Genomic DNA, 16,134 nt, shown 5'->3' on the forward strand with positions numbered 1-16,134 from the left:
GACTGTACCAGCAGAATAGTGAGCGCAGCTCTGGAGTATAATACAGGATGTAACTCAGGATCAGTACAGGATAAGTAATGTAATGTATATACCCAGTGACTGTACCAGCAGAATAGTGAGTGCAGCTCTGGAGTATAATACAGGATGTAACTCAGGATCAGTACAGGATAAGTAATGTATGTACACAGTGACTGTACCAGCAGAATAGTGAGTGCAGCTCTGGAGTATAATACAGGATGTAACTCAGGATCAGTACAGGATAAGTAATGTAATGTATGTACACAGTGACTGTACCAGCAGAATAGTGAGTGCAGCTCTGGAGTATAATACAGGACGTAACTCAGGATCAGTATAGGATAAGTAATGTAATGTATGTACACAGTGACTACACCAACAGAATAGTGAGTACAGCTCTGGAGTATAATACAGGATGTAACACAGGACCAGTACAGGATAAGTAATGTAATGTATGTATACAGTGACTGCACCAGCAGAATAGTGAGTGCAGCTCTGGAGTATAATACAGGATATAACTCAGGATCAGTACAGGATAAGTAATGTAATGTATGTACACAGTGACTGTACCAGCAGAATAGTGAGCGCAGCTCTGGAGTATAATACAGGATGTAACACAGGACCAGTACAGGATAAGTAATGTAATGTATGTACACAGTGACTGTACCAGCAGAATAGTGAGTGCAGCTCTGGAGTATAATACAGGATGTAACTCAGGATCAGTACAGGACAAGTAATGTAATGTATGTACACAGTGACTGTACTAGCAGAATAGTGAGTGCAGCTCTGGAGTATAATACAGGATATAACTCAGGATAAGTACAGGATAAGTAATGTAATGCATGTACACAGTGACTGTACCAGCAGAATAGTGAGTGCAGCTCTGGAGTATAATACAGGATATAACTCAGGATCAGTACAGGAAAAGTAATGTAATGTATGTACACAGTGACTGTACCAGCAGAATAGTGAGTGCAGCTCTGGAGTATAATACAGGATGTAACTCAGGATCAGTACAGGATAAGTAATGTAATGTATGTACACATTGACTGCACCAGCAGAATAGTGAGCGCAGCTCTGGAGTATAATACAGGATGTAACTCAGGATCAGTACAGGATAAGTAATGTAATGTATGTACACAGTGACTGCACCAGCAGAATAGTGAGTGCAGCTCTGGAGTATAATACCGGATATAACTCAGGATCAGTACAGGATACGTAATGTATGTACACAGTGACTGTACCAGCAGAATAGTGAGCACAGCTCTGGAGTATAATACAGGATATAACTCAGGATCAGTACAGGATACGTAATGTATGTACACAGTGACTGTACCAGCAGAATAGTGAGCGCAGCTCTGGAGTATAATACAGGATGTAACTCAGGATCAGTACAGGATAAGTAATGTAATGTATATACACAGTGACTGTACCAGCAGAATAGTGAGCGCAGCTCTGGAGTATAATACAGGATATAACTCAGGATCAGTACAGGATAAGTAATGTAATGTATGTACACAGTGACTGTACCAGCAGAATAGTGAGCGCAGCTCTGGAGTATAATACCGGATATAACTCAGGATCAGTACAGGATAAGTAATGTAATGTATATACACAGTGAATGTACCAGCAGAATAGTGAGCACAGCTCTGGAGTATAATACAGGATGTAACTCAGGATCAGTACAGGATAAGTAATGTAATGTATGTACACAGTGACTGCACCAGCAGAATAGTGAGTGCAGCTCTGGAGTATAATACAGGATGTAACTCAGGATCAGTACAGGATAAGTAATGTAATGTATATACACAGTGACTGTACCAGCAGAATAGTGAGCGCAGCTCTGGAGTATAATACAGGATGTAACTCAGGATCAGTACAGGATAAGTAATGTAATGTATGTACACAGTGACTGTACCAGCAGAATAGTGAGCGCAGCTCTGGAGTATAATACAGGATGTAACTCAGGATCAGTACAGGATAAGTAATGTAATGTATATACCCAGTGACTGTACCAGCAGAATAGTGAGTGCAGCTCTGGAGTATAATACAGGATGTAACTCAGGATCAGTACAGGATAAGTAATGTATGTACACAGTGACTGTACCAGCAGAATAGTGAGCGCAGCTCTGGAGTATAATACAGGATGTAACTCAGGATCAGTACAGGATAAGTAATGTAATGTATGCACACAGTGACTGTACCAGCAGAATAGTGAGTGCAGCTCTGGAGTATAATACAGGACGTAACTCAGGATCAGTATAGGATAAGTAATGTAATGTATGTACACAGTGACTACACCAACAGAATAGTGAGTACAGCTCTGGAGTATAATACAGGATGTAACACAGGACCAGTACAGGATAAGTAATGTAATGTATGTATACAGTGACTGCACCAGCAGAATAGTGAGTGCAGCTCTGGAGTATAATACAGGATATAACTCAGGATCAGTACAGGATAAGTAATGTAATGTATGTACACAGTGACTGTACCAGCAGAATAGTGAGCGCAGCTCTGGAGTATAATACAGGATGTAACACAGGACCAGTACAGGATAAGTAATGTAATGTATGTACACAGTGACTGTACCAGCAGAATAGTGAGTGCAGCTCTGGAGTATAATACAGGATGTAACTCAGGATCAGTACAGGACAAGTAATGTAATGTATGTACACAGTGACTGTACCAGCAGAATAGTGAGTGCAGCTCTGGAGTATAATACAGGATATAACTCAGGATAAGTACAGGATAAGTAATGTAATGCATGTACACAGTGACTGTACCAGCAGAATAGTGAGTGCAGCTCTGGAGTATAATACAGGATATAACTCAGGATCAGTACAGGAAAAGTAATGTAATGTATGTACACAGTGACTGTACCAGCAGAATAGTGAGCGCAGCTCTGGAGTATAATACAGGATATAACTCAGGATAAGTACAGGATAAGTAATGTAATGCATGTACACAGTGACTGTACCAGCAGAATAGTGAGTGCAGCTCTGGAGTATAATACAGGATATAACTCAGGATCAGTACAGGATAAGTAATGTAATGTATGCACACAGTGACTGTACCAGCAGAATAGTGAGTGCAGCTCTGGAGTATAATACAGGATGTAACTCAGGATCAGTACAGGATAAGTAATGTAATGTATGTATACAGTGACTGCACCAGCAGAATAGTGAGCGCAGCTCTGGAGTATAATACAGGATGTAACTCAGGATCAGTACAGGATAAGTAATATAAGGCATGTAGGCAGTGACTGTACCAGCAGAATAGTGAGCACAGCTCTGGAGTATAATACAGGATATAACTCAGGATCAGTACAGGATACGTAATGTATGTACACAGTGACTGTACCAGCAGAATAGTGAGCGCAGCTCTGGAGTATAATACAGGATGTACCTCAGGATCAGTACAGGATAAGTAATGTAATGTATGTACACAGTGATTGTACCAGCAGAATAGTGAGTGCAGCTCTGGAGTATAATACAGGATGTAACTCAGGATCAGTACAGGATAAGTAATGTAATGTATGTATACAGTGACTGCACCAGCAGAATAGTGAGCGCAGCTCTGGAGTATAACACAGGATGTAACTCAGGATCAGTACAGGATAAGTAATGTAATGTATGCACACAGTGACTGCACCAGCAGAATAGTGAGCGCAGCTCTGGAGTATAATACAGGATGTAACTCAGGATCAGTACAGGATAAGTAATATAAGGCATGTAGGCAGTGACTGTACCAGCAGAATAGTGAGTACAGGATATAACTCAGGATCAGTACAGGATAAGTAATGTAATGTATGTACACAGTGACTGTACCAACAGAATAGTGAGCGCAGCTCTGGAGTATAACACAGGATGTAACTCAGGATCAGTACAGGATAAGTAATGTAATGTATGTACACAGTGACTGCACCAGCAGAATAGTGAGTGCAGCTCTGGAGTATAATACAGGATGTAACTCAGGATCAGTACAGGATAAGTAATGTAATGTATGTACACAGTGACTGTACCAGCAGAATAGTGAGTGCAGCTCTGGAGTATAATACAGGATGTAACTCAGGATCAGTACAGGATAAGTAATATAAGGCATGTAGGCAGTGACTTAAATTTACATTTATATTAATTCAATATATGTTTTATGTAATATAAGTGATATTATCCCCACACATTTATAATTTTATGGATAGTAAGACATATTTAGGTCCAGTGTCCTTTGTACAAGTTTATCTTGGTTCATACTTGTATATAGTCAGAGCTGCTGAGCTGTATAGCCGTATCTAGGATTTAATCTTTACATTCCTTATGAAGTTTTTTTGCCTCATTTGCATAAATAATCAACTAAATAAATAAATAATATACAAATAATAATATGTTAGCGATTAGTATTTCGTTCATTAACTGCGCCACATAAAAGATTTCGTGAACTGAAGATTAATGAACCTCAAAAATATCTGTGAAGCCCATTTTGCTGGTCACATATCATTTCCGCTCCAGTTTATTTATAGCAGCTCCTTAAGGCGTATCCGCAATTTAAGTTAACACCAAAAGAAAAGCCATTTTAATTAGTAAAGTGCGAGCTGAATACGGCCCCCGCTGAGCGTTAAATAATGTATACCCACATCAAGCAAACAGAAAGCCTTATCGATACTACCGTCAAGTCTTGAGCCTAGCAGAACCCCCGAGCCAATTACAAGGAAGTGCTTATGGAGGAAGATTTACATCTTCAGGAGACGCTGGCTGCTTTAAGTAGAATACCGATAACTGATGTATATTTCTAAAGATGGGGACGCGTGGAATTAAAACAGGACCCTGAAATCAATGAAGCGACTGCAAAATGCAACGTAATGCAGCCAGGGTCAGAATGGCCATTTGGAGGATGATGTATTCCCAGGAGCTCAGACAGGATTAAAGGGGTTTTCTGGGACTTTATATAATTGGGGACCCAGCCTTGGGATAAGTTATTCATTAAAGATCCTTGGGGATCGAACACCCGGGACCCTGCAGATCAGCAGAGAGCCATGTAATGTCATATTCATCAGTCACGTAACTTCATCGCACTGCAGTCCCATTCAAGTAAACGGACTGAGCTGTGATCCAAAGCACAGCCGCTACTCTATGTAAATGTACGGTGTTGCACTCGGTGAGTACTAAAGAAGCCGCAGCCCTCACCTGAACACTATGGTCTCTTTAAACAACTGATCAGTCGGGGACCAGAATGTCAGACTCCTGGCGATTTACAATCAATACCCTAGAAGACCCCTTTAAAAGGTCCAGCAGATGGCAAAACTATTTGGAAATGTCTTCGGAGACAATTTTTATACACCAAAATCTATTCCTCCATAGCGGAGTGTGCATGTATGTTCAAAGGGGAAGAAATCACAGCCAAAAACATGTCCTAGGGGAGCACAGTCTAAGGCCGAGGCTCCAAGTTGCGTTAAAGCTGCTTTTTTTGTTCCAGATTTTGTGGCAGATTTTTGAGCCAAAGTCAAGAGTGGCTTGAAGAGGAATGTAGAATAGAATGGAAGTTCTTATACTTCTCCCTTCTGTGAAATCCACTCCTGGCTTTAGCTCAAAAAAATGCTGCAAAATCTGCAACGTAAAAAAGCAGCTTTTTCGCAATGTGGGGCTTTAGCCTAAAGGACCCTGTACACGCTAGATAAAACTTGGTCAAATCTGTCAATTTTTGTGCAATTGGCTTTCTGTCTGTGTAAGGGGGTCTTCTAACTGTATCTCCATGACAGATGTTAAGGGATACATGTTCTGTATGGATGGAGTGTAAGCCATCAGATACATGCGTTCTCTATAGGTGGCGGGTAGGCCATTAGATAAGTATGCTCTCTATAGATTGAGGGTATGCCATTAGATACATATGTTCCACGTAGATTGAGGGTAGGCTATCAGATACATATGCTCTCTATAGATTGAGGGTAGGCCATCACATGCATATGCTCTCTATAGATGAAGGGTAGGCCATCAGACGCATATGTTCCGTACAGATGGAGAGTAGGCCATCAAGTACAGATGTTTTCTATAAATGGAGGGTAGACCATCAGCTACATATGTTCTGTATAGATGGATGGTAGGCAACATGGTGCTTGTCCTCACGGTCTCATAGTATATATAATGGCATTGTTTAGAGGCATCTTAGTGCTTATAATTTTGAGGTCCTATGGGGAATGTGTTTGGATCTGTATATATGAGAGCTACTTTGACTGTCTAGACCTGCAGAACTCATAGGTCTAGACAGGTCATTTCTTAGAAGGGTTTTGCCATCTTATTTAGTGATAGCATATACCTAGGGGATGCCATCAGTTTCAGAAGACAGTTGAGTGAGGACTTCCACTGACTGTGAGACTGAAGATTGGCTTTATCTGTACAGCCTATTTATAGCTTTGCTCACCACCACCGACTGTGTAGATAATGGCCGTACAGCCTCATTTAATGCCTAGTGATATGTCACATATATATATATATATATATATATATATATATATCACTTTATGAGATGGGGAAATCTCCTTAAACGAAGAAAACGTTCTGTCTACAGTATTTACTATCTATACTTGACGTCCCTCTCTGGTGGTTCAGAGGTCCTGGTGCTTTGGACAAAGTCTATATTTGTTGGGGCAACATGGTGGCTCAGTGGTTAGCATTGCAACCTTGCAGTGTTGGAGTCCTAGGTCCCACCAGGAACAACATCTCTAAGGAGTTTATATGTTCTCCCCGTGTTTGTGTAGATTTCCTCCCATTCTACAAAGACATACTGATAGGAAGAAAGAATGTACATTGAGATCCCTATATGGGGCTCACAATCTACATAAAAGAAGGTCTATCTTTAGTAATGCAATGCCCATTTCTACTAACCTTGCAGTTATTACGATTACCCTTGACGGTCTGATGGTTTTACCTCAATCCCCCATGTCTAGTGGGTTAGTGAAGTGAATTTTAAAGAACGTAGAACTGATATGCAAGAATTGAGTTTTAGAGAATGTAATCCCATGATGGTTAGTTGGTTATGGTTAGATAGTTAGTCGGCTGAGGTTCCTTGGGCCCCCAGAAAGACATTAATTTACATCTACAACGCCTAGAATATAGACCATTGTACCCTTCACATTCTTCTCAACCATTATTGTGTTAGACCCTGGGCCCACCAGAGGATTCTCCAGAGCATTAGTGAGTCAGTCCATCAGGGACAACCCTTGTCATTTAGCCATTCATAATGAAAATCATGGGAGTCTAGATAAGTGTTTATCAACCTTTTCAAGTGAAGTGCCACCTAGTAATAAACTTCCACGCAAGTACTCCCAATGTGGTGATCAATTCTAAATGTTGACACTTTGTTTGGAGTCCCCATCATCAGTTATAATGATGCCCCCTCTATGCCCTCACACACAGAATAATGGCCTCCTCTATGTCTTCCATTCACTGTAATGACCCGTCAGTGAGTCCACATACAATATAATACACTTCTTAGTGTCCCAACACATAAAAATAACCCCCTCTGGTTTAACAAACCCCTCAGAGCCCCAATACTCAGTATAATGGTCCTCTTAGTACCTCCACAAACATGGCGTCCACAGTGCTCACAAATGTTCTATAATGGCCACCACGCACATTATTATGGCCCCGTCAGTGTCGGAAACCCTAAGTAATGCCCAGGAGTGAGCAGTAAGCCGGATTCATTCATTACGCACCTATCTGCATCTTCTCTACTCCAGGAACGAGAAGCGGAGTGATGAGTATTGAAACCAGCTCACTGTTCACTCCCCGAAACACATATGAGTACCTCTATTTATGCGTTCATTGCGGTTCTAGATTGTTGGGACTCCTGCTAAAGCGGGAGTTAAAGTAGGAAGGCGCCCAAGGCCAGGCACAGTCGCTTCCCTACTGGGCACCAATAGGGATCTTGGGTGGTTCATGTACCACCAGTAGAGAACCACTAGTATAGATGATGTCTGCGTTAACAGCTAAGGTGATCAGGGGGTTAATAGTAATATTAATGATAATCCTGGTGGTCTAGGATGGTTTAGTAATGATATAGTGAGTAGGTCATAGGCTTGTTACCTGGTGCACATGGATGGTATCTCAATGCCTTCTACTAGATGAACGTGTGACACATGCCATTAACCCTGCCAGCCATGTGACTATAGCTTTAAGCATGGGGCCACTATAATGGACTACAAGGTTGCCAATCAGAGGACGGCTCAGTGTATGATATGATACTATCAAGGAAGCAGTTCCGTACCGGGCTCCATCACGCTATGGGCCCCATGGCAGGTGTAAGGACGCCATCGCTGGCAGGTTATCTGTCCTGCGATCTATGTGCCGTCTCGTCACTTCAGCGCATTTACTTCGCCCGTAACCACCAACCTCCTGCAGGTTTAAAATGCAATTTCTATTTTTGTGGATATAACTTCTATTTACTCCGAATTGTAAATTTTTTTTTCCCTATGTCTTTATTATATCACCAGAGGGACTCCGAAGAGATTCAGCCAAGTAGAAAATTATATAAAACCTTTTAGTATTCCCTGCGTCCTCCTTCTCACTAAAACACAAATATTCTATTGATTCCACAATCTGTCTTCTGTCACAATCCCAATATCAATTACTGGAGACGATTTTTTTTTTTTTAACGCCCTCAGCGAGAAAAAACTTTATTGTAACCCGGTTGGTGAAATAAATATTTATCTGCTTGTTGTAATATGTGTCTAAATAAATTATCATCAAGTCCTTAATCATCGAAAGATCTCGTCTGGTATTATTGTTGTTTTTGTATTATGTATGTCATTAATGGAATCAACTTAAAGGGAAGGGATTATGGGGCGGCCATCTTGCATCTTGGTAGATTTACAGTAGCCACAGAAACTATAGAACATGCAAACTGGAGATGTTTAATGACTTCTATGGGAGAATGTAGTGGGCATGCTTTACGACCTGTGGAAACAGGGGGCGGAGGTAAGCAGTGACTGCTGAGAAGTAATCTCTACAGAACTGGAAGTGTTACACTATTTTGAGGCTTAGGCCCCTTGCAGATGACCGTGAGGTGGTTCAGTGTGTTATCCAGTTTTTTCCCAGATAAAACACTAACCCATTAATTTCTGTCCACCCACGTACACGACCATGACACAGTTCGGAGACACAAAAGGCTATTCTTCTACCTTTAGATGTCTTCTTCGCCCCGCTGTTCGGTTAAAATTCCATTTTCCGTCGGTATGCAAATGAGTTCTCTTGCAGCACTGGGGGCATCCCCAATGCTGCGAGAGAACTCTCCAGCGCCGCCTCCATCTTCTTCAGGAACGGCCTCTTCATGCATCTTCTTCCGGCGCAGGTGGTGAAACTGGTAGGCCTCAGGCAGAGCCGACTGCGCATGCCCTCGGACAAAAGAAAAACAGCTGCTTACTTACTGTGTAAATGGCCATTTTTCTTGTGGCAGCGGGCATGCGCAGTCGGCTCTGCCCGAGGCCTACAAGTTTCACTGCCTGCACCGGAAGAAGACGCATGAAGAGGCTGTTCCTGAAGAAGATGGAGGCGATGCTGGAGAGTTCTCTCGCAGCATTGGGGATCCCCCCAGTGCTGTTTGAGCGCTGGGGCCCGCCCCCAGTGCTGCGAGAGAACTCATTTACATACCGACGGAAAATGGAATTTTAACTGAACAGCGGGGCGAAGAAGACATCTAAAAGTAGGAGAAGAATAGCCTTTCTTAAGGCTATTCCAACGTGTCAACGACAAAAAAGTTTTTAATGGTAGAATCCCTTTAAAGAGTACCGAGAGATTTCTTGTATTCTAAAACCACGGAGACACAATGGCCTGCATAGGAGCTGTATACATAAAACGATCGGATATTTTTAGGTATGGCTATTTGCAAAATTGACTTATTTTTTTTTCTTTTTGATGCATTGGAACATTATAAAGGTCTATACGCCCTTTAACAACCTTTCTTGGTCTTTAAGGAGGATTGTTCATCTTGTTAGTGCTTGTAAAGGCACACCGCATAAATATCTGGATGTTTTCAAGCTCTACTTGGGAGAGTTGTACACTGAATGTTAATGTGACTCGGTATCGAACATGAAGCCAGTAAGGTCATATCTGCAAGAACAATACTCGCCAAATTAGAGGGTATGCCTCAATACACAATCCCTAATAGGATATATACAGTTGTGGGCAAAAGTTCTGAGACCGACACAAATTTTAGTTTTCGTCTAGTTTGCTGCTTCGGTGTTTTTAGATCTTTGTATGGTTTATGAAGACTGGCATTCCTAATGCCAGTCTTCAGAGCCCAAGGGTCGGCAGAGGGTACGTCTCATATATGATGACGTGCACACCTCCTTATAAGTGAGGCGCATCCTTTGCCGGGCTGTGTGCCTGGGAGGAAACGTACGCCAGCTCATAGTCTATGTATATTTCCTGCATCATTGACGCTAGATTTGGCCTGGCCCCTGTACGTCCTTGGGAAAGTGCCGAGGCCGGTACAGAAATTAAAAAACCCAATTTGTGCAAAAAAATGTGTCTTTTTATGCTATGAACAGCAGAAAACCAATGTACAAGGCATAAGAAATCTGTCTCATCAAGTTTATGCAAAGACTCAATAGTTACAGTGTTGAGACTACCGTCATTATAGTCTGTTGCTCTCATTTGTCATAGGATAAGAGCAACGGACCTAAACGGTGATCCGTTCCTATTTACTAATGTAAAAAATATTATGGAAATTTTTTCCGACACATTTGCAAAAAGTTGTATCTGCAGAACTTTTCCATCCGTTAGAAAAGTAACAAACATGACCGGAGAAAGCGTCCATCATGTTTTGTACATTACAGTGAAAGCGGGGACGGTTCCATCTGCATCAGTCACTCTGTCACCATTTAAGTCTGTCGCTCCCATGTTATGACGGATGAGATCAATGGACTATAACTACGGTAGTGTGAATGTACCCTTACTTTTCGAGGCTTGACTGATTACAACCAGTTCTTGTCTTATTCAGTGCTTCGATTTTATCACAATTTCTGAGTTGTTTGTCTACATTAGAGATGAGCGAGTAGTACTTGATCGAGTAGGTGTTCAATCGAATACTATGGTATTCGAAATATTCGTACTTGTTCGAGTACCACTCGCTATTCGAATGGAAAAGTTCGATGCAGAACAGGGCATTGATTGGCCGAATGCTATACAGTCGGCCAATCAACGCTGGTTCTTCTCCTACCTTTAGAAGTCTTCTCCGTGCAGCTTCCCCGCGGCGTCTTTCAGCTCTTCATTCACTCTGCCAGGCATCGGGCCTGGGCAGAGCCGACTGCGCATGTCTGCTTGTAGTGCGGGCATGCGCATGTCCGCTTGTAGTGCCCGATGCCTGGCAGAGTAAATTCAGAGCCGGAAGATGCCGCAGGGAAGCTGCACGGAGAAGACTGCATGGAGGATCCAGCCCAACCCTCACTCATGGACTTGGTAAGTATAATTTGATCGAACATTGCCTACCCCTGAAACGAGCATTTTCCCCCCCATAGACTACAATGGGGTTCGATATTCGATTCGAGTAGTTGAATATTGAGGGGCTACTTGAAACGAATATCGAATCTCGGACATTTTACTGTTCGCTCATCTCTAGTCTACATGCTTTTTTTTAGGATTGAGCCTAGGTTCTCAATAGGATTTAGATATGGGGGTTTTCTTGGTCATGGATCCAAAATTTCAAGGGAGTACACCACCAACCCCATACATAATGAACTATCACCCCCATGTTACAGAGAACATTACGGCGATAGACATAGGAGGAAAACAACTATGAATCCTTAGACAAATGAGGCAATGGGTGCACTGGAGGCGGGACTATAGCTTCTTGGAGCACTTGCTACTCAGAGATCTACCATCTCTTGAAGAGAAGTGTCATTTGTGACCGAAATGGCTCTTACAACCAAATGTCGGGAGTCGACACCTCACTTAATCCCACCACCTACATAGTTAAAGTGTTTTGGGACATCTAGAAGAATGATTGTCCAGAGAAGAAAAGGTGAATGCTACCATGAGTCCTGTGTCATGCCAACAGTAACGTATCCTGAGACCATCCATGTGTGAGATGGTCCTTCATCCAGGGGAGTGGGCTTACGTACAATTTTGCCCAAGAACACCACCATGAATAAAGAATAGGATCTAAACATCCTCCAAAAGCAACTTCTCCCCACACTTCAGGAGGTATGTGGTGACGCCCGATGCTTTTTTTCCAACGTGATGGACACCATGTCACAAGGCGAACGTGATAAGTAAGTGGCTCGGTGAACAAAACATTGAAATGTTCACAATTCCAGAAATAGTCCAGGAGCTGATATGTCAGAAGTCGTGAAAAATAACGATCTGTAAATATTCAGTCTTTGCCTAACCTTGATGGATTTGTCAATTAAAGTGTGAAAACGTATGAAATGCTTCGACTTGTACTTCAGTATCCATAGAAACACCTGACTAAAGGATTGAAAAACACGACAATCTTTGCGAAAACCAAAATTTGTGTCAGTCTATTGGCCATGACTATAGATGTCATAGTAAGTTACAAAATGAAAGGGGATCTGTCAAGGTGATTTGGGTCATTAAGCCACCTACAGGCCATTAGTGTTCCATATCCCATGGTTATAACTCTATCTGTGGCCACAAAACCCCCCCAAAAAACGTCATAGTCACCGATTGTCTCTACTCCTCACACCAGGGGAGTACGTCAGTGAAGCTTCAGTGTGCATGCGCTGGACCTTATGCACATGCGCAGTGAAGTTCGTGTGTACTTCTCCGGCTTCACTGGTGAATCTTGTAGGCGCCGAGAGACTCATTGGACTCATCTGTAGGTAAGTAGAAAGCTTTTTATATTTAACGCAGCCACAGATCAAGTTATAACAGGGTGATTCGGGACACTAAACCCTGGTCCATAAGGACCTATGGGTGGATTGGTGTGCAAAATCGCCCTGACAGATTTCCTTAAATAACGTAGACCTAGCCTGTCCATGGTCAGCCACCCATGGAAGCCTGACTACAGCCAACCAATGGACCCCCACAAAGGGACGCTGCAGCAGATTCAAGAACACCCCTGGTGCATATGGATTAAAGGATAAGTCTCTTGGTAACAAGATGGCACTTTCACCTCAAAAAAAAAGGTTTGCTCACTATGATATCCCCTACAACATCAAATAAGGCCTGGTTCACATCTCCCTTTGGGAGTCTGCTAAGGAAACCCACGGACCACATAGATTATAATGGGGTCAGGGTGCTTCCCGCATGAAAAATGTGGAGAGAAAAGTGGTGCTTGCAGGACTTTTCTCTCCCCATATTTCATGCGGATAGGACGGAATGGCCCGAACGCAGATGTGAACCGGACCTAAGTAATATGGAAGATATTCTGCTGGTATGTAAGCTGTTCATACACATTAGATCAATGTTTGCCAAAACTACTGAATCTGGCCATAATGGCCAACTCTCTAATGTGTATGGAGCTTTCCTGACATTCCCTGGAAAGATGATGTTGGAGGTAAAGAAGATGGGGCCCTCGTCTTCACTATGGCAATTCTCTTCTAATTCGGCTTCCTCTTACTAAACTCTCCCTCTACAATCTGTCCTGAATGCAGCGGCCAGACTCGACTCGTCTTTCTGTCAAACCGGTACATGTACCTCTTGTCCATCCATCACAGAATACAATATAAAAATTGGCACACTCACCAACGAATCCATCCATAGTGCTGCGCCTTCTATTTCTTCTCTCTTATCACTATCTACCACCCTAACTGCGCTCTCCGCTCTGCCAATGACCTTAGACTTGCACCCTCTGTTATCCGAACATCCCACTCCCAGACTCTTCTAGAGCTGCACCAGTGCTCTGGGATGCTTTACGCCGGACAATCCGATTAATCCCCAACTACAGCAGCTTCAGAACTGCCCTAAAATCACATCTCTATCTATCTCTATCTATCTATCTATCTATCTATCTATCTATCTATCTATCTCATATCTATCTATCTATCTCCTATCTATCTATCTATCTATCTATCTATCTATCTCATATCTATCTATCTATCTCATATCTATCTATCTATCTCCTATCTATCTATCTATCTATCTATCTCATATCTATCTATCTATCTATCTCATATCTATCTCCTATCTATCTATGTAATCTATCTATCTATCTATCTATCTATATTGCACCCTCTATTATCCGAACATCCCACTCCCAGACTTTTCTAGAGCTGCACCAGTGCTCTGGGATGCTTTACCTCGGACAATCCGATTAATCCCCAACTACAGCAGCTTCAAAACTGCCCTAAAATCACTTCTGTTTGGTCAGGCTTATCACGTGACCTGATCATAATATAGGGTGTGGAAGTATAATACAATAACATATCTTATCCTTCATCCTCTGTTCCTCAGATTCAGTCCTCTGCATCTAGAAGTTACACTGCACTCCTTGCACTCCGTATCTGTTTGTTCATAGATAGTTTTTGGTCAATAGCTCCTAGAAGGTGTGATGATGTCATCTGATACCTTACCAATTTATCCAATCAAAGACTAGAATCCCCTATAGCCCTATATATATATAATAAATCATTACCCATAGCAAAGAATGGTATTCCCAGGAGAGTTGAGTTATATCTTCCATCCGTTACGAAAAATATCCCTGCCGCTGTGACACTGGAGATACAAATAGTGAGCACTCCCAGTAGACCCAAAAAAGGCTTGCTACGTAGACAGTCCTTCATAGAGCTGGAGAGAGTGGCGGCCAGGAGAACCAGCATAAGACTCACCACAATCTTACTTCTAGACAACTCTATGGTTTTCTGAAAGTCTCTGAGCAAGCTGAAAGATGTCAGTGAATACATCTGGATATCTGGATGTTCTTCTTGCAGCTGGTGGATTAGTGTGCAAAATTCAGTTTCCCATTGCTCGTTGATGTGGTCTTGGGTAGCAGAGCCATAATTCTGGAGGTAGTAGGTCATTTGGATGGCTCTTGCAGATTTGACCCTCTGATCCTTGCTGTTCGGGACTTCGGCAACACCCCCCAACTGGTGTCCAATGAAACTTTGTCTTCCATTCTGCGAAAAACAGAAGTGAAACCGTGGGGTTAAATTACAGCAATGGAATACTGAAAAAAATCCACCATTGGGACTCATATCTCTGCAATAATTAAAGTGGAGCTGCCGTTCTATTGTATCAGGGATTGTATTGGATCTGTCTATTAACCTATCTAACTTCCTTATAATAGAAAACAGGCTATGGGTAACATATCATCCTTCCCTTATAAGTATAATGAAACAGGTCTCAACACCTTGGAAGTCGTAAATAAAAATAGGGCAACGTCATAAAAAAGTTCTACAATTGTATGGAAATCTGTGTGTCTCCATGGTTATAGACTACAAGTAACTTTGTGTAGTCTGATTCTACAGTCATATTATCTTTCATCAGTTCATTTCCCCTATTTCTTGCTATGATGCCAAATGTGTATTACTAATATCTTATGGAAGGGACGTAACGTATAAATAAACCCCATCTTCAGCCAGGTAAGAATACAATGGTCTAGTCATACTTGTTGCATGTTCTTATTAAGGGAGTCATATACAGTAAAGACAGATAAAGAGTATATAGTATATAATGCGGGTGTTATGTGTCACCTGTGATTGGGCTTTTATTAGCCCTATAAATGCCCTTCGGCACAGATAACATTGCTCTCTGACGTCCTGTATATGAACAGATACAACATCTCCGTAGTTTATAGGCTTTGTTATGCTTTACGCAGTGCAGCACACACAAATTATACCGCACTCCAAACACCGACTGCCTGTCCACACAAGGAACCGCTCACTGTATCTTTCTACTATGTCTATTCTATGCCTATGATACTGTATATGGATTGGTTTTTTGAGTATCTGGCTATTTACCTGGGATAGATAGATATAAGATAGATAGATAGATAGATAGATAGATAGATAGATAGATAGATAGATAGATAGATAGATAGGCGATAGATAGATAGATAGATAGATAGATAGGAGATAGATAGATAGATAGATAGATAGATAGATAGGAGATAGATAGATAGATAGATAGATAGGAGATAGATAGACAGATAGATAGATAGATAGATAGA

At 41.9% G+C, this 16,134-nt stretch overlaps 1 protein-coding gene across 1 annotated transcript in view; it reads right to left on the reverse strand.

The window, feature by feature from the left end:
- Positions 1 to 16,134, reverse strand: part of PTCHD4 (patched domain containing 4) — a 115,081-nt gene that overhangs the window by 15,738 nt on the left and 83,209 nt on the right. The window contains 1 exon segment of the mRNA XM_075269207.1: positions 14,602 to 15,082. Within this exon segment, the coding sequence (XP_075125308.1) occupies positions 14,602 to 15,082 (481 nt within the window).

This window comes from Leptodactylus fuscus, chromosome 3 (assembly GCF_031893055.1).
Source record: "Leptodactylus fuscus isolate aLepFus1 chromosome 3, aLepFus1.hap2, whole genome shotgun sequence".
In the NCBI taxonomy this organism is placed as follows: domain Eukaryota; kingdom Metazoa; phylum Chordata; class Amphibia; order Anura; family Leptodactylidae; genus Leptodactylus; species Leptodactylus fuscus.